Below are 18,244 nucleotides of genomic sequence, written 5' to 3'. Positions count from 1 at the left end.
CTTTAAAAAAAAAAATCAGTCCCCACGGATATACAGGATTTCCTGACACAGTCACGGGGCACGGGTGCTGCAGAAGGAGTTGAGGGCTTTCGATTCCCAGCTGCTCAGGCTCGGGAAGCACACCCAGGGCGAGGCAGCCCCAGCCTGTAATTCCACATGGACAAACGCAGGAAGCTAAACAGTGCTGCACTCGGTCACCTGGAAGAGATTCAGATCATCCAGGCTGCAGAGTTAACCATTCATACACTAGTCCAGCACTAATTCTGGAGCAGATTTTTGCTTCTGCCTGAGTATTTTCTCCATTCCCACTGCTTTTAACATCACCCCTGGAAAGCAACACTGCCTGGCATTTGTTTTACCTATCCAGAAACAGGAGTTTATTCAAAGTTTGCTTTTACACGCCAGGAATGCTGAAACATCAGCTTCCAAACAAACGAGCTTGCAGGGGAGAGGAGCTTCTTTAAGTTCTTGGAATTTAACATGAAGTAGCAATGAATTCCAGAATCTGTAACTTGAATTGTTTCCAGACAGTCCAAAAGCTCAGATACAGGAGGAGCAAATGGGATGTAACTTGCTCTAAACTCCACTGCTTGCCTGTTTCAGTCAGATTGGTAAGCTGGCTGGTAAACTGATTTCAAATACTGCATCCAAAAGAAAGAACCCCACTGCCTGAAGCCAGAGTGACTGATGGAAATGAGAGACATGTTCACAGAATCCCAGAATGGTTTGGGTTGGAACGGACCTTAAAGATCATCCAGCTCCACCCCCCTGCCATGGACAGGGGCATCTTCCACTATCCCAGGTTGCTCCAAGCCCTGTCCAACCTGGCCTTGGACACTTCCAGGGATGGGGCAGCCACAGCTTCTCTGGGTAACCTGTGCCAGGCCCTCACTACCCTCATGGAGAAGAATTTACTCCTAATATCCCATCTGAAACTACCCTCCTTCAGCGTAAGGCCATTCCCCCTTGTCCTGTAACTTCCCAAATTTGCCTTTTCTAGAAAAGACTATAAAAATGTCACAGAGCAGCTTGGGTTAGCTTTTTGGCTAACATTTGTTTAGTTAAATGTTTGATAACTGCTCAGTTTGATAGTGTGTCTTGGCAGATGACATTACAGGTGAGGACTGTAATTTTCATTCTCATAATCCAAGTCTTCTTCACCAGAGCAGCACAGAGGGACTTCAGGCAAGCAGGTAGGATGTACAGCAATTCCTTATTCTCCAGGGGAAGGATGGTAAAGGGAGAAGCCATTTCAACAGCTGTTCAATGTAGAAAACTCCTAATTAGGTAGAAATATTGATGCAAAGATCAAAACACGTGAATGACTCCCTCTGACATCAAACCCTGGTGCTCTGAGGTCTTCCTTCCCCGCAGGCAGCATCCTCCAGATACATGAAAAGGGGTTATTCTTTCAGAGGAATGTTTCCATGTTTCGGTGTTCTGCATGAAGTAGAAATTTGTTTTCTACAAGTAAGTCACACAAACACCTCAAATTGGTGTTCGTAAGTGCTGCAAGCAGGAGTCAGGGCTTCCATGTGACGACGTGGGGATTCAGTGCTGCAGCCCAGACCCTCAGACACGGCTGCATTCTGCACACAGCAAACTTCTGCTTCCACATCACATACAAATGCACTTAAGGCAACATCCAAAAATGCATCAGCTCGGTGTAATATTCATACTCAAAGATCTTTAAGAATACTAATACCTCTTAGTTTCACTATGTAGTTAGGAACACATATCCTTAAGCAAACAAACCCAGTTTCATAAAAAGGCCAACATGCATGTAACTGAAATAAAAAATAAAAAACAATCAATAAAGCATTGCAAAAGCACTGTAGTTTGCATGAGCACAGCTACAGACTTGGGTGAGGATGCTGGCCTTATCTGCCACAGCTACTCAGTAATATTGGTTATGTAGAAGCAGGCTCCATTTGGTTTCCACTGAGGTAACAAGCAGAATGATAATAAGCTTTGGCATCACTTCCCAGTTATTTCTTCAATCTAAATTCAATCCCTATGCAGAAAGCCAGATTTGAATGCACAGGTTGGCCAAAATAAAATGTAAGCATAGGTTCTATAAGCTTTACACCTGGATGCTTAAAATAATTCAAAGACAGACAACTACAACAGTATCCCAGTAATACAGAGCATTATGGGATGGACAAAAGCTATGTGAGGGTCAAATGTCACCAATGGCTCCTTATCAAATGGAGTGTCTCTTGTATTTCACGGAAAACAACTTTATTATTATATCATGGTTATTACTACTACTTCAAACAGACGAGATTGTTTTTAGGCTAACACCCTGCAGAGGCTGACTAGAAGATGATGGGAGCCCACTCAGAGCCCCTCTTCTGCCCAATGCCCTGCTGAACCCATTGCATGCACAGACCAAAGGATTATTTCCAGAGTGAAGTCATTACCAAGCTGGCGCACCACAAGTGAAATCCTGGAAAACACCCTATCTTCCTTATTTCAAAATATCACAACTAACAGATTTTCCCCCTGCAAATCTTTCCTTTAAAAAAGATGAGCGATAGTTGAGAGAGAAAGAATCTTGAAAATTATCTAAGAGCCTAAAAACCTACTTAAGAGACCTTAAATTCAAAGATCTCTTTCTTACAGGTACAGATCACATTAAATGTTAAAGCAGGTCTATAGCACTTGGCACGTGCCCCAGTGCAACTGTAGGTACCTGTGAAGCCACATCTACACGTGGTACCATTGTAGAGTCCGAAGGTTGGTCCCAGTTTTATGGTCACACCCAGGATCTGAAACAACCGCCCTTCTTTTGCCACCTTTCCCCCCTTGTTTGCAGGAAAAGAGAATTTACCTAAACATTGGTCACGGACTCCTGCAGGAGAACCTTCCACCTAGAAAACATGCAATTGCCTCCACATGCTATGTTTGCAATAAAGGACAAGCTTCCAATAAAAACAGATATACAGGAGAGAGTTGGAGGGACATACCCAGTTTAAAAGAAATGGTCTCCACAATAAATGTAATTCCTACAAAGAAATCTGAACTTCTGGTCCCATTTGTATGCCAAGCAAAAGGTCTGCACAAACCAGGAATTTGAAACCCACACACTAGTGTCTGCCCCAGCTGTGCTCTACTTTCAGTGAAGGGGTATGGGGAGAGAACTGTCTGGAGAAAGCTGGGAAGAGAACTCTAAGATGCCTTGGCTAGGAGAACAAATATTTATTCTATTTCAAAGACAAGGGTAACGAAAATAAAGCTAAAAAGCCCATGTTGTCATTTATATCAAAGTTTTCCTTGTTTTATTGCATAAACAATTAAAATTACGAATTAGTACAAATCTGTGGTTTCATAATTGGCAATCTGAACAGACACAAAGATACTCAAAACCCCAACATATAATTCAATAAACATTTACCGTATAAAAGATAAAAGTTCAAGAGATCAATTAAGAAATTCCAGCTCTCTTTGTTTTAATGTAATCCTTTCCTGGTAAGAGTAGCACCTATGGAGCTGGGGAGTCCCTCTAACCAAGGCACACGTACCCCTGTATGTAACAAATGGGAATTTTGCGTTTCGAGCAACAGCGGAATGTTGTGACTTTGGAAAACGTACAGCAACACCTTCCCACAGACCAGGTTCCATTCACCACGCTCCAAATTTGAACCTCCAAAGCTCCAGCTCACCTGCTGGACTAATCCTATAAGAGCTCATAAGCAGGTAATAAATTAAGTGGATTTTATGATGCGTTTGAAACTGTAAATTCTCCCCATCTTCTTACAGCGAATGTATATGTACAGCCATACATATACACACTGCATTTGTGACCAGTGAGGTGTAAGAGCTCCTGAAAATGACAGGCAATGACAGCTGAAGGACTACACTGAGAACTGTGATTATACTCATTCATTCCATCACTACTGAGTAACTATGGCTTAGAACATTTTGCAAAATGACAATAATGGGAATGACTTATCGACAGGTTTGCACCAAAAAGCATAAAATTATAATAACTTTTATTAGTGTCTTTGCAAAATCTTACCCTTACCAAGACTTGCAACTAAACAAAAACTACCACCACCAAAAAAAAACCCCAAACAAAAACAACCCAACACCAAACCATAACCAAGCCGCTAACAAAATAAAACAAAAATCCTTTAAACAAAATCGCCTATGACCACAACACAAATAAACACAGGAAAAAGGAGAGCAATACTTGGTATTATCCAGATTATCCAGCAACTCTGAAATTCACTGGAAAATAAAGTGAAAGGTGAGAGTAGATCAATATATCGCCCTATTCCATCCTAAGATAAAATATGGCAAGTCCTGGGAATATATAGCATGTATTACTTTACTAATGAATGAGTACTTTAAAATTACAAAGTCTACACACAATAGATAACACAGGTTAGTAATTTTACCAAAGCTTAACCAGATGATGGATAGGTCAGAGAATATTCCACGACCCATGTTTTGTGCAAATTAAGTTTCACTAACTGCACAGATGACAATCGAAAATGCTCTGATGTAGTGCTTTACATTTAATAAATGTATTTAAGCATAGAAACGCTGTAAGTATACACACAGAGGAGTACAGGTGCAGATTAAATTACTCACTCGAGACACGCATTTTGGTGCCTTTTAGTCACACTGCAATGTGCAGTTGAGTACTGCAGAGCTAAGCCCAGCAGCCTAACTAACTCATTGGGAAAAGCCACTGGTATTAACATGCTTCCTGCAGCTGCATGTGTTTGCTAAAACAGAACAGAGAGACGTGGAAGGATGGAAAACAGCCCTGCTTCCACAGGAAAACTCCCTGTGGAGTAGGAGTGATGGCTCCAGTACCCTCCTTTTGCTGAGCCATCGCTGCAACAGCTGCTGGGTGCGCTGTGCGGAGCAGGGGAACAAACCTGGAAACCCCTGTGGTTCCCCTACTGGAAAAACACAGCCCTAAAACCTGTGCATTGACTAGAAACGTTCGTACCTGTGTATGTCCCCCCAGCCTCCTGCAGAGGGGGGTCAGAAAGCAAACGTGAAAGAACGTACCTGCAGAGGTGGGTGTCGGGGGCAGGGGGGGCGACCACTCACTGGGCCCTGGACTCGTGACGTTTACACCTAGGCTTTACCTGCTCTACCACAGCTCCTCAAATGCTTTCTTCTTGCATGGGATACTTGACAAAGATCTCCTCATTTTTTCTAAGTCACCTGCCCTGTTTTCCACGCACGTGGTTCCTGCAGCAGCGGTCGCTGCTCAGGGCCCTGCGAGGCTCCTGGCTCTCGGTGAGGTGGTTGGCACCAACGCCGCCACACCTGCCAGCTCACTGCTCACCTTCGTGAAAAGAAAACTTGTGTGTTCAGGGAACAAACAGAAATCAGTACCAGGAACTAAATTTTTAGTATCAACACTGTGAAAAGAAAATCACGCAAACCCCAGGGAACAATGCTGAGAGCTCAGCGGCATCGGCAGGACTCGGGACACACCACGCTGCCTCGCAGGTCACCAGCTCCCTCACACCACTCAAAGACAAATGAAGGGGACAGAGCAGGGAAAGCCATTCCTTCTCTCACCTTCTCCTGCCATCTCAGGAGACAGTCAGTGGAGAAGAGGATGCCTGGCATGGCTCCACTGCATTGAAATAACCCACACATGGTGTTCAAGCTCCCTGCAAAGGTTGGAACCATCCCATTCCCTTGAGGGCAGCTGGTTTTTCTCTCCAACTGTACTGGAAAGTGACTCTGAACTTATCCCTCTGAAGGAAATGATGAAGAACCTTTGCTCACAGCTTTCTTGCTATAATAAAAACTCTAATCACAAACTAAATTTTCTACTCTTTTGTGTCTGTCTGGGAAACCATGAACAAAAAAACACAGCTCACTATGCAACGATATCCTCAGAAGCCACATGGCTTTGGAAATCAAGAGAAGCATAGAGGGAAACCACGACAGCTCTATGCTGTCAGTCAGCCAGAGCACATACAGGACTACCAGGGGCACAGCAGCAGCTCTGAACTCTCACTCTAACTAAAACCTTCATCTAAAAATATCTGTAGCAGGGTCAAAGCTCCCCTTGCTCTGTCCTCACCTGTGGATCCACATAGCCTGCCCTAAGCTAAAGGATTGAGATTCCAGTCACTCCCATTCCTTCAGAAAACAAAAGGGGCACTACACTAAGACTCTTATTAGTTTCTTTTAAAAAAAAATCCCTGAGATTTGAAACAGCCAATAAAAGATCTGCACCATTGCAAATTACAAGAAGAAAAACATTGAAGATGCCTTTTCAAACTAACTGTGATGCAAGAAAGAGAATTGGGAAGCCTGTCCATCGAAAATACAGGCAGCTTTCTCCTAAGATCTTCTGAAAACCAAGAGAATTTAGTTGGATTTATTCCCATATTAAGCAATTCTAACACATTTAGAAGGAACGCTTGTGACTGGGGCACAGGACATGAAACAGAGGCAAAGTTATATGTAATAGCTGAATCCTGATTCTTTTTTTAATAGATCCAAGAAACTAACAGCCTTTCTCTAAATCTTTATCTATATATTTGTCCCTGATGCTGCCACCTGTTAGAGAGTTTGCAGACAGAATTCTGTCTTTTTTCTGGTTTCTTTTTCTTCCTTACTAGTTCATTGTGAGAGGAAATCAGACGAAGCACCTAAAAACATACTTAAAGGCACCAGCTTTGGACACCACTACAGACCTCCTCCAAGTCCTATTTTGAAATGTCACACCACACATGCAGGACATCATCTCCACAGGCCTGAATAAAGTCACACAAAGAGCCAGAACACACATTCAATAGGAGAGAAATACAAGTAACATACAGCACTTATAAACGACAAAAACAGCAAACTGCTGTACATTCTGGGAGGTCTGAGCTAATACTTTGTTCTAAAAGTGCTTTGGCTTTCTGTACCACTGGCAAAGCAGACAGGTTTCTCGTGGGACAACAGAGACTTCACTAAAACACAGTAAGTCAAGTGAGATAAAAGCAAGTGCTGTGCAGAATAATCACATCTTGGTAAAACTAAGTTGGAAGAAATAGGTGACTAAAGGAGGTTTTACCTCCTCGTGTCCTGCCACATGTTGAGAAAAATTCTATTAAAGTTTCAGTTATCAGAATTTTGAGAAATAATAGTACTTTTTAAATGTTTGAGTAAACAATTAAGGTCTTTAACTGATATCAGTAATATTGAGCATAAAGGTATGATTGTAACTAATTTGCTTATTTTGGAGGCGTTGACTGTATCAGCACTGCACTCTCTCTGCAAAGGACTGAAAACCGGGCAGAAGGAAACCCCAAAAACATCTGAAGGAGATGATGCACAAGATTTGGGTCAGGTGTAATGGATTTCACATTCTTGCTTGTACAAAAGCAAAATACTCTAAAAACTGCTATTACGAGCCGAAGCTCAGGTTGGACTCTCTGATCTCGGGGGTCTTTTCCAACCTGTGATTCTGTGATTCTGTAATGTCACTACCCCAAACCACGGCAGTTAGGGAGGACATTTCACAACTTTTGCTGTTTCGCCTCAATAAATGTTGCTAAATTAGATGTGACCAGTTCAGTAACTGTCTTTTCAATTACGCTTTCAAACTTATAGGTCAAGTTTCACATCGAAGTCACCCACCTAAAAGAATGTATAAAAGCCCTGAAGCTCTAACTGTGGTCTCCAGTATTCACCCCTCCTAACAACTCAATTTCTCAGAAAATTTTATATTTTTCTGAATATAGCCCATATCTTAAAGAAAAAGTTAAAGCTATCACCGGGTTTACCACTAGCTGTCCTCCACAGATACAAATTAATTCAGAAAAGTGTCCTGTAAGTATTTTTAGGCAGAGTGACTAAATAACGAGAAAGAAGGTGAGACAAAATGCGATGGGGATTAAGTGCTTTTATAGTCTCTGTATATCTCCAAACTGCTGCAAAATGTTTGCTGCTGGGCTGCTGAAGGCACTTGGGAGTCAGCAAATATGATTGTCTTCACAAGAAGTTTGGTTGTGTACACATTCTCTCTTCCCAACTACCACGCAGGCTATTTGTTCTTCGAAGCATACCACAGACATGTTGCATAGGTTGATATTTTAAAACTGTCCTTCAGAGATGATTTGAAGAGTGTTCTTTTTTTTGATTGTGGAAACAAAAACAAAATGTGGATCTTGCTACAGCGCTGGAAAATGGGCAATTTAGTGGAAGCAGCTGCTGGTTAATAAGCATGTGCAAAAGTGACTGTTTTATGCAGGTGTTGCAGGAACAGCATATATCAGACTCTTACAGATATGTTTTTAGCCAAAGAAATCCTTCAGTATACTGTAAGTTGTGATGTCTGCATGAGCCAGTTGATACTTAAGTTCTTTGAAATCAGTGGGTTTTCCTAAATGCAGTATTTTCCAACATTGTAGCGTATTATAACCTGTTCTTGATGCAGTGTGATGCATGGAAACACAGCACCACAGCCTGGATGCCTTGAGGGAAACTGAAGAGGTATATGAATTAACAAAAAAAAAAAAAATTAACTACATTATGTGATTTAAAAATCCAGCCACTGGATTGGGGTTTTCTTTCCTAAAGCAACTGATCACACCCTTTTGACTTCCAAGTCTGAACAGCACAGAGGGATCGATCACAAAAATCAAGACTCGCGACTGACGTGTGACTTCTCTGTCCAGTCTTCTTGCGTGAGGTTTTTTAAATTGTTCTGAAAGTCAAAACCGAAGTTATCCCCAGCAGCTTGAGCAAAAGGGTTACTAAAGAAAAGATTTACATCCAGAGGCGCAGCAGTCCCGGAGTCCCAGGAGTCCGTGTCCGTGCTGCTGGAGTCTTCTGTGGTGGTGGGTGGATAGCTCAGCTGCTCCAGCTGGTCAATAATGTCCGTGAACTGGAAGGCTGAGCTGGACTCGGAGCGCACTGAGTAGGCAGGGAAGTTCACCATGGAGCTGGCCTCGGAATGGTTGGCAGAGCCATAGGCATGCAGGGAGGACGTTCCATTCAGCGGCAGGTTATTGAGGGAGCTGCTCTCAGAGCGGTTGTTGATGAGGGAACTCGTTTCAGAGGGGCTCAGGAGGCTTTGCATTCTGCTCGCTTGGGCCTTCACCTCAAACAGCTCTGAGGTGTCCGATGGCCTCTCGTTGCCGTTGAAATCACTCCCTTCTTCAAATTCAAACTCCTCTTCCATGTTCATATCCACAGCTTCAGTTGAGTACCTGTCGGGGCTCGACTGAGCAGAGACTGTGTTTTGCTGGAGGGCAGCTGTAGTTAAACGAGGTGACTCCGACATACACTTAGAAAACTCAGAACCCTTTAACTCTAACCCACTGTACACATAGGAAAATGCCTCAGAGCCCCCAGCAAAAAAGGACATTTCTGCTGGGTCATCATCAATAAACTCCTCTGACACCTGTAACTGTGCATTTGTCAGTGTGAAAAGAGGGGCACCCCGGTTGCCGTGCTGCTGCTCCTTTTCGGCAATGAATACACCTGTGGTAAAGTCATCCTCATCATTGTCATTTTTACAACCAGCAACCCTGCTCTCCTTACTACTCCTCTCTATGTCTACATCTACACCACAATCACTCTCAACAACAGGACAAGACAGGTTACAGTTTCCTTCAACACTACCAAACCCAACACCTTGGAGCATGGGAGATCCGGGTTGCTGCATCAGATTCCTCCCCGCTTCTTCTGCTGGTGCTGCAGTGGTTTTGTCTGGAATCCTTGTGTACGGTGCTCGGGGGTCCAAGGAGGAAGGGCTGGATTCAGCAAAGATGGGCAGGACAGGAGCAGGACTGGCCGAGGAGCGAACTGAAGAAAAGGGAGCAGCTGTCGAGGCAGGAGACCCTGGGGTTCTCAAGCCCTCAGTGAATGGGACACTCTAAGAGGGGAAAAAAAGCAGAAACACAACAGATAAAAAGGTTTTTGTAATACATAAAAACAACTGAAACATCCAGTTACATACAGATGCAGAAAGAATATGTGCTTCAGAGGAGCTCACTTTACAGCAAACAAAACACTGCACAGAAGCTGATCCAGCAGCCCCTGGAAGAAACAAGGTCTGTTTTCTTTAATTCTGGTAACTGGATGGAAAATTAAATCCGTGTATTTTACAGCCTCTGCTGAACAAGCATCCACAAGGAAAAATAACAAAATGACAGTGAAATTCCGTGATGCTTCCTTAACCTCTCCCACGTAACACAAGTGCATTCGGTGAAACGCTTGTTTCTTGCCGTGGGCTGCAGAAGGCATCTACACAATGAACTCGAGACTGCCAGAGAGTATCTGGAGACAAACTAATCCTCTGAAATAATAACATACTAGAAAGTCTGACACTTCCTTTTCAGTTCAGCTGAACTTTGAAAAGTAAAATACTACTCACTTTACGCTCCATTGGCTACAACTATCAAACCAGTAACACCCACAAAAAGAACTGCGAAGCAGGGATGAAGACCAAACAGTGAAAGCAATTCTGGAGGGTTGACTCCTTCACCATCACCTCAGAAAGCTGTTTGTCCATGCCCCTGACCACAACACCAAGAGCACTGCAGAACTGACCTGCTTTGGCACATCTGTGTTGGAGGCGCGAGTGGATGCTCTGACCTTGCTGTGCCTCCTGTGGGACAGAGCAGCCTGTGAGCATCCAAGACATGAACCAGCCTCCTCCCTTCCCCAGTCACCCACTGCCATTCCAGCAGCCAACAGGCTCGTCTCAAGCTCTATTTTACTGTGTTTTGTTAAAAAACTAGTTCAAGATTTAAAAAGCTCAAAAGAGTTGTAAATTAAACTATGCAGGAGCAAGAAACACACAAAAAACAGAATAAAGCAAGACCCAGATCATTCATAGAATCACAGAATCATTCAGGTTGGAAAAGACCTCTAAGATCATCAAGTTCAACTGCTCCCCCAGCACTGCCAAGCCCAGCATGAAGTTGTGTTCCCAAGCATCCCATCTCCACGTTTTTTGAACATCTCCAGGGATAATGACTCCACCACTGTGCTGGGCACCCTGTGCCAGAGCCTGACCACCCGTTCAGTGAAGAAGTTTTCCCTAATATCGAACCTAAACCTCCCCTGGCACAACTTGAGGCCGTTTCCTCTCGTCCTGTCACTTGTTACCTGGGAGAAGAGACCAACCCCAACAAACTTGGCTACACTCAGGGAGTTGTTGACAGGTGGGTGTCAGTCTCTTGTTACCATTTCCTTTGACATCAGAATAAACATCTACAAACGAATGGCTTCAGAACCATAACACGCAATAATTTTACAAATTTTTACAAATTCAGTCAATCGTATAAAATTCTGTATGTTAGACCCCAGAAAGTGGTATCTTGCATTACACTCATGGTTAGATTCATTCTATGTCAATAATTAACTAGAAAATCAATTTTTCATATAGAAAAGGAGGTCAGCTGGAGTCTGAGACATAAAAAATATTTATTAATACTAGATTAATGCAAACTTTTAAAAATTCCTAATAAGTCCCTATACTCTTTCAGATCAAAGACTAGGAGGAGTTTCCCACATGCAGACAGGACAGCTTTCAGTGTCTAGTAAGGAAATGACAATTTTATAATAAAAAGGCACATTCTTAATTTATATATTTGTATGTTTAGAAACAAATGAGTATTTAAGGTGATGGTTTCAGACTTGCAGATCCCAAGTTCAATTATGAGCTCTGCCACTGGCTGCTTGCACAGCTACAGTAGCACACAGACTCAGTAATGTCAGGGAATCTTCAATACATGCTGAACTTTCAGATGGCTAAGCCACACATTGTCCACAGACATCAATATATTATACTGAAACTTTCCTAAGCTTCTTAAATCATCACAAAATGATAATTTTTTTACATTTAGCTCAGCTACTTTGAGAGAAACCTTAGTAACTGAGAATGGCCATGCCTCCAAGCAGCATTTAAAACACCGAAATTTAGCCAAGAAGGGCACTGTGAAAGTCCCAGCTACATTTCACCTTACAAAGCTCTTTGATCTCACCTTTCATATGGGGTTCTCTTCATCCCACTGTCCTTAATATAATCCACTAGTTGCTTCTGTGTTCGTCCACTGTGAACCCACAAAAGTACAAACGTTATCAACCACAGGGGATGAGCATTAGAGATGGAATGACTTTAGAATACTTCTTCCTTTTGATCTCATTTTCTAAGACACAATGAGTTCAGCTCTAATGAATCTGTTCTGTTTCTCCCTACCTGTATCTGAACGATGACCCTCTGGTGAAGAACACTGCTTTAGCCTTTGGCTTTGGCTGATCAAATAGCCTAAAGAACGTGTGATACTCTACACAGATTTTCCAGAAGTTTTTACACTCATCCCTACTTCCCAAAAGAAACTCCAACGTATCTTGATACGGGCCCTGGGAAAAAAAACACAGAAGTTAAGTAGCACATAAAATGACAATGAGGAGTAAAGGAGAGAACAAATGGGTGCAAACAAAAAGGCTGAACTCCAGTGAGATGCAGAATTTTGCTAAGTCACTTCTCATATGCCTTAAAGCATAGGAGTGATTCTGATGGTAGTCAAAAACCATTTAATAGCTTTCAAAAATATTCGCTTACCTTGAAACTGTAAAAGTGTTTAAAATGCACTTGGCTTTAGAAACATGCTCAACATAACCCACCTTTAGAAATTCCGAAGAAATTAAAATATGTAAGTGAAATAGTAGCAATTTTAAAATACTTCTCCTTTCTTAGGAGTTCTGATGCTTCTCTCACTTTCTGAGATTTAGACAAGACTGTTAAATACTGCATATGTCAGAGTACAGTTATCACATGAAATTTCTGAGGGTCATTACTACACAGGCAGACACTGTGTCCTGTTTCAGGTGTCCTTGATACATGTAATTATATTATGTTCAAAGGTGGGTTTTGCCCCTTTTCTAATATAAATTAATATAAATTAACCTAGTCATGCAGCGTGGAAGCAACAACAACTTTGATGACATCTGCAATCAAAAACATCTACTGTAAATCAGCCAAGTATGAAAAATAACACTTCTGCTATACAGATGCATACAAAAGATAAAGCAAGAGTAATCACACTACTCTTAAAATTAAGCTCCAACAATACAATCTCAGCCACCTACTCCCTCCTGAGGTGTAACACGTTATTCTCATTTGAATCAAGAAACTAGATGTAACTTTTTCAGAGTAGAAGTACAGAGACAGGATGCACCAAATACTTGGGTTTAGTAATTTTTTTCTGTCTTACATTTATGCATGTGTATGCCTATGTTAAGGGTAAGCTGAGGCTGAAACACAAAACCTAAAGATCTAAGGTGACAGCTGTGAGGTGAGAAAGGAAAGATTTATACTTGAATGATGAAGAGAAGCCTGCCCTGCTGAGGCTGTTTTATAAAATCACCAACTCTAGAAATGTTCATAATAAAATGAAGCATAGGTATTTTTTTCAACTGACCAGTCTATATTACAGAAAAACTTGCACAGACCTCTGGGTGGAGCTTAATAAGGAATCTTTTCCTCTTGAAGCTCAGTTTACGGACTTTGGACCAGTTGAAGGTATTGATTTTCGTGTTACCCTGAATTAAAATGAAAAAGGTTAAAAGTTGGCAAAAGTTTCAGAAGGGTGGAATAACAAACATAATTCTGTTGCAGTTATATAGACATGTGCATGTAGACACCTTCCCCACCCCAGTACATTCTGCTGTATTTTTAGTTCTGGTGACAATATTCCCTTAAACAAGAAAGAGGTCACCAAGGAGTCTGCAAAAGGAATTGCAGGACTGCATGATGCACCTCCAAAAAGAAGCTTCCCCACCAAAGAACAGGTAAAACACAAAATAAATGGAAAACGAGTGCCCAAAGGGAAGTATTTTAGTAGATCAGCTGCCTCTGTGTTTTGGTGAGAGGAAAACAATATAACTGCATTCATAAACAGGACTCTGAGCACTGAGTCACTTATTTAACACAACAAACACAGTAACACTAATTGGTCCAATCACTTCAATCAATCAGCACTTCTACACACTAAGAGCAACGGAATCCTGGCAAAAATACACTGGAACATTGAAAGAAGGGAAACCGACCTAAAATTCCAGGATGACAAACCTGTCCCAGGGCTGCACCAAACGAATTGAATTGATGATGTTCCCTGATCACACATCTAACTCTCACACAAAACCCCTCTACTTCACCGCCGCTGTCGGCTTTGACGCTCTCTGCTCTGCATCAGCAAGAACAAACTGCGTCAAACAATATTTTGGGGACTTACATGACACTCCTTGACCATAAAACGCGCTAGATTTTGAAGTGATCAGAGACACCTGATATTAAAATGAGAGACTTACTCCAGGACATGCTAAAGGACAGACGGACAGACGCCGCCGTCCCCGCCGTACCTGGAACACCAGCACACCCATGTGTGAGACTGCCAGGTTGATTTTGGTGCCCTCACGGTCGGAGGCGAGGTGGAATCTGATGCCATACATCTCCAGTTTCCGGGCAATTTCGAGCACTTGAAAGTCAGATTCAGCTGGAGTTTGACCCCTACAAAGAGGGAGAAAAATAAAGTTTTAAGAGCAATCTGATTCTGTAATACTGCCAACACGGCTGATGCACTTAAGTCTGAACTCTGGCACTAAATGAGAATTTTCTGTCTCATTTATTTGGGCAGTTTCACTCCAAGTTAAGTATTACACTGAAAGTTCTGTAAGAGGAGTTCTGTATGACACAGATGATGACCAACCTCAAATGCATCCCAAGACAGATGCTAAAACAGATGTTAACCAGCTCAGAGCTTTTTCATTTTAGAAACTATGAAGTTGAACAAATCCAGATTCAATCCACTATGCTCTTTCTTCTGCTTGCTTGTGTACACATTAGCATTAACCAGATAAGAAGTGAGAGCTGGCAGAGCTGCATAGGCAGCACAACAGAAACAAAGCAAATATTGCAACAGAATGACCCATTTCAGGTCAGGTTTTGGGACTACAAAATTATTACTACCTGGTACAGCAGATTCCCCCAGTCTTCAGCTGGATAATTACCTCCATGCCAAGGAATCTAGAGAAGGATCTTTAAAATGAAACCTCATCTGCTGTGGAAATTACACTGAAAACAGGAGGAAGCTGTACACAAAAGGGAGCAACTGCTCTATGAGAGCACACGACATCCAAAACAGCAACACAGAGACTGTTCAAGACTCTGGCACACACCCATCAAAGATTCAGCCCTCACTGACTGCTCCCCAAGCTAGCTGATGTCACAGATATTTTGTTCTCCTGTGTGAAAACAGTCCTTTTTTTTCCCCTCACCCCCCCCAGTTTTTCTCCATGACAGGGAGTGTATTGTATTGTAGTCCATTTTTCAGCTCGTACAAGACTTTTTCCCATAAGTCAAACCACTCTCTATCAGTTCAGGGGTCCTGACAAGGGCTTTAGGATCCTCCATGAACATATGCTGCCATGGAAATGAAGGAGTTCTTAGAATCACGGAATCACAAAATCATTATGTCTGGAAAAGACCTCAAAGATGATCAAGTCCAACCGTTGCTACTGATGGTGCCCCAGTGACACCACAAAGCAAAAAAGTCCTTATCAGAAACACAAGTCTGTTGCCCAAGGAGGTCTCTGAACTACACATCCTGCAAGACAACACTACTGTCCAGTTTTAGGTATAAATACAGTCCAGGAGAATCAGGTAAAGCAGGAGACCCTTCTCCTGTGCCAATCCCATGGAAACCCCACCTGCAGTGCTGTGTCAACTTCTGGGGCCCCCAACATCAGTGGAACGTGGAGCTGCTGGAGCAAGACCAGAGGAGGCCAAGGAGATGCTCCGAGGGCTGGGCAGAAGACCCTCTGCTATGGAGACAGGCTGTGGGTGTCCAGAAGAGAAGGCTCTGGGGAGACCTCACTGCAGCCTTTCAGGACTTCAAGAGGGCTCACAGAAAAGAGGGAGGGGGACTTTTTGTATGGGCAGACAGTGACAGCACAAAGGGGAACGGTTTTAAACTAAAAGAGAAGAGATTTAGAGTAGATGCTAACAGAAATTCTTTACTCAGAGAGGCCCTGGCACAGGTTGCCCAGAGAAGCTGTGGCTGCCCCATCCCTGGAAGTGTCCAAGGCCGGGTTGGACGGGGCTTGGAGCAACCTGGGAGAGTGGAAGGTGTCCCTGTCCACGGCAGGAGGTGGAACAAGATGATCTTTAAGGTCTCTTCCAGTCCAAATCAGGCTGTGATTCTATGAAACACCACCAGCACAGACCTGCAGAGGCACTCAGAGTGGTGAGGCTATTTCAGCCACAGCCACATAAATTAATAATCATTACTGACAATGATTAGAAATAATAAATACCAAATTACTTCCAGGCAAGTGCTGCATGAGCAAGTTCATGCTTGTGCAAGTTCACTAGGATAAATGTAATGATAGAAGGAAGACACAGGTGATAAAAATTTATTATTATTCTATTTACAACCAAGCAGTGCTGAAACCAGATTAGATTCCTACACACACAGACTAAGCCAAATTTTAAAACCTCTGTTTGCCAAGAAACGGCCTTCCTTCCATAAATCTTCCTTTCATTTCATTAAAACAGATGATAAACTACTTTTAGCATTACCTATTTTTGTGTACTATGGAGTGCCAACCACAACATCAGTACTAAATAAATTCTCCTGCTGTTCCTAACTTGCCTTTCTAGTCATGCTCCTTAAAAACACCTTCTTCTATTTACCTAGAGTCATGTGATAGATTAAACAACAGTTTAGCTCCATACAGATTTTTTTAAAATATAGAGAATACTGACGTGAACGATTATCACATTTGAATTTATCTGAACCAGGGATGATGGCAATATATATTAACTCTATGTAACTGTCTCTACAATTCAGAGTTGAATTATGAAACTTATTTAGCATGTTAGGGTTTTTAAAATGGAAGTTGTTAGAAAAAAACAGTGCTTCTTTGATGCTCAGTAAAACGTTCCTTAGGGTGAAACACACACATACACAAAATGCCCAGAGAAAGCAAGCCTGAATGCACACACATCTGACAACAGGATTTCAGCAGTGTTCTGTTGCCTTATTCATTCACAAGGGGAAAAACAAGAATCTAAAACACTGTAACAGGAAATCCCACATTTATTTGCCAACTGCACAAGGCAGGGATTCAGCGACATTCCTAAGTTTACAAGTTCAGTCCATAATCCACCCTTATCCAAACGTCAATATTTGTGACCATGTATGTATAAAGGGATTGCAAAGAACACACACAGAGGAACAAAAACCTGATTTCAAATGGAAAAAGAAACGCCAAACTACAGAGAGAGCCTTGTAGCTGCATTTCTACCAGTGTTACTGTTACATGTACTAGTTATGTCCAAGAGCTTCAACCGGCAAAGCAGATTTCTCCTCCCCTCACTGAAATGAGTAAGTGCTTTTAATACCAGCTTTTAAGTGTTGTTTCCATTTCTACCACAGATTCCTCAACTGCGTCATAAAAGCAGGAGTACCATGGTTCCTGTTTGTTAAACACATACAACACAAAAGAAGTGGATCATAAATCCTACTTTTGGCTACAGCTTCCTCGGTTACACTCTGAGAGCACTGTGTGTAACTCCCACCCACACTAATTCCTGCTATAATTCTTTTGAACATAACGACATTGGGAATGAAAGTGGGCCTTTGTCTTTTAAAGAGGGTGCTGAGGTTGGCAAGGAGGGAAGGGAGACAAAAACAAAATGGCAACTAGAACATTGGAGCTATATAGTACTAAAAATTCCTCGTGAACAGTCTGGTGTAACTGATGCAGAATCACTGACAGTTATTTCACGTTAGATATGATCCAAAGCACAGCACATCCCAGAAAAAAATAAAAAAATAAGGTAGCAGCCAATTTTAAGAGTGTTCTCTTGCACACAAGCTGCCTGTACCTACCAAAGAAGGCAGAGCCTGGTGTGGGGAAGCTGGGAGCGAAGCCAGGCTGTGCCACAGACAGGTACAAAGAGAGCAGTTTCAGTAATTGCCCTCAGATGATGGCTGCAGGCTTAGCTGCACAGCCCAGCCCCAAAACAATCTGCTCTAATTTTGTTCAGCCATTAAGCAGATAAATCTACTTAATCTTCCCCAGGTCAATGGACAACAGACTATCTATTAACAGTATTTCCAGCAAAAACTGCTGTCAGTGCAATAGGTTTTAACATAAGGGTTCCTTACATCCACTTACGTGTACAAATACTGGTTGTGTGTTACAATATTCCCGTGGTAATGGATTCAGAATAAATGCTGTCAAGTGT

At 42.3% G+C, this 18,244-nt stretch overlaps 1 protein-coding gene across 5 annotated transcripts in view; it reads right to left on the bottom strand.

The window, feature by feature from the left end:
- The window catches only part of FARP2 (FERM, ARH/RhoGEF and pleckstrin domain protein 2), an 81,596-nt gene that overhangs the window by 22,495 nt on the left and 40,857 nt on the right, over window positions 1-18,244 (bottom strand). For all 5 annotated transcript variants that reach the window (XM_039391129.1, XM_039391128.1, XM_039391130.1 and 2 more), the window contains 6 exons: window positions 14,353-14,500; window positions 13,444-13,533; window positions 12,188-12,351; window positions 11,973-12,041; window positions 10,534-10,591; window positions 9,616-9,856 (listed from right to left, as the gene is read on the bottom strand). In XM_039391129.1, the coding sequence (XP_039247063.1) occupies window positions 9,616-9,856; window positions 10,534-10,591; window positions 11,973-12,041; window positions 12,188-12,351; window positions 13,444-13,533; window positions 14,353-14,500 (770 nt within the window). The remainder of the gene's footprint in view (window positions 1-9,615; window positions 9,857-10,533; window positions 10,592-11,972; window positions 12,042-12,187; window positions 12,352-13,443; window positions 13,534-14,352; window positions 14,501-18,244) is intronic.

Source organism: Pipra filicauda, unplaced genomic scaffold (genome assembly GCF_003945595.2).
Source record: "Pipra filicauda isolate LSUMZ 115617 unplaced genomic scaffold, ASM394559v2 scaffold90_size2875636_pilon, whole genome shotgun sequence".
Taxonomy (NCBI): Eukaryota; Metazoa; Chordata; class Aves; order Passeriformes; family Pipridae; genus Pipra; species Pipra filicauda.
The sequence above is the reverse complement of the archived record's forward strand: the minus strand, read 5'-3'. Positions and strand labels throughout refer to the sequence as shown.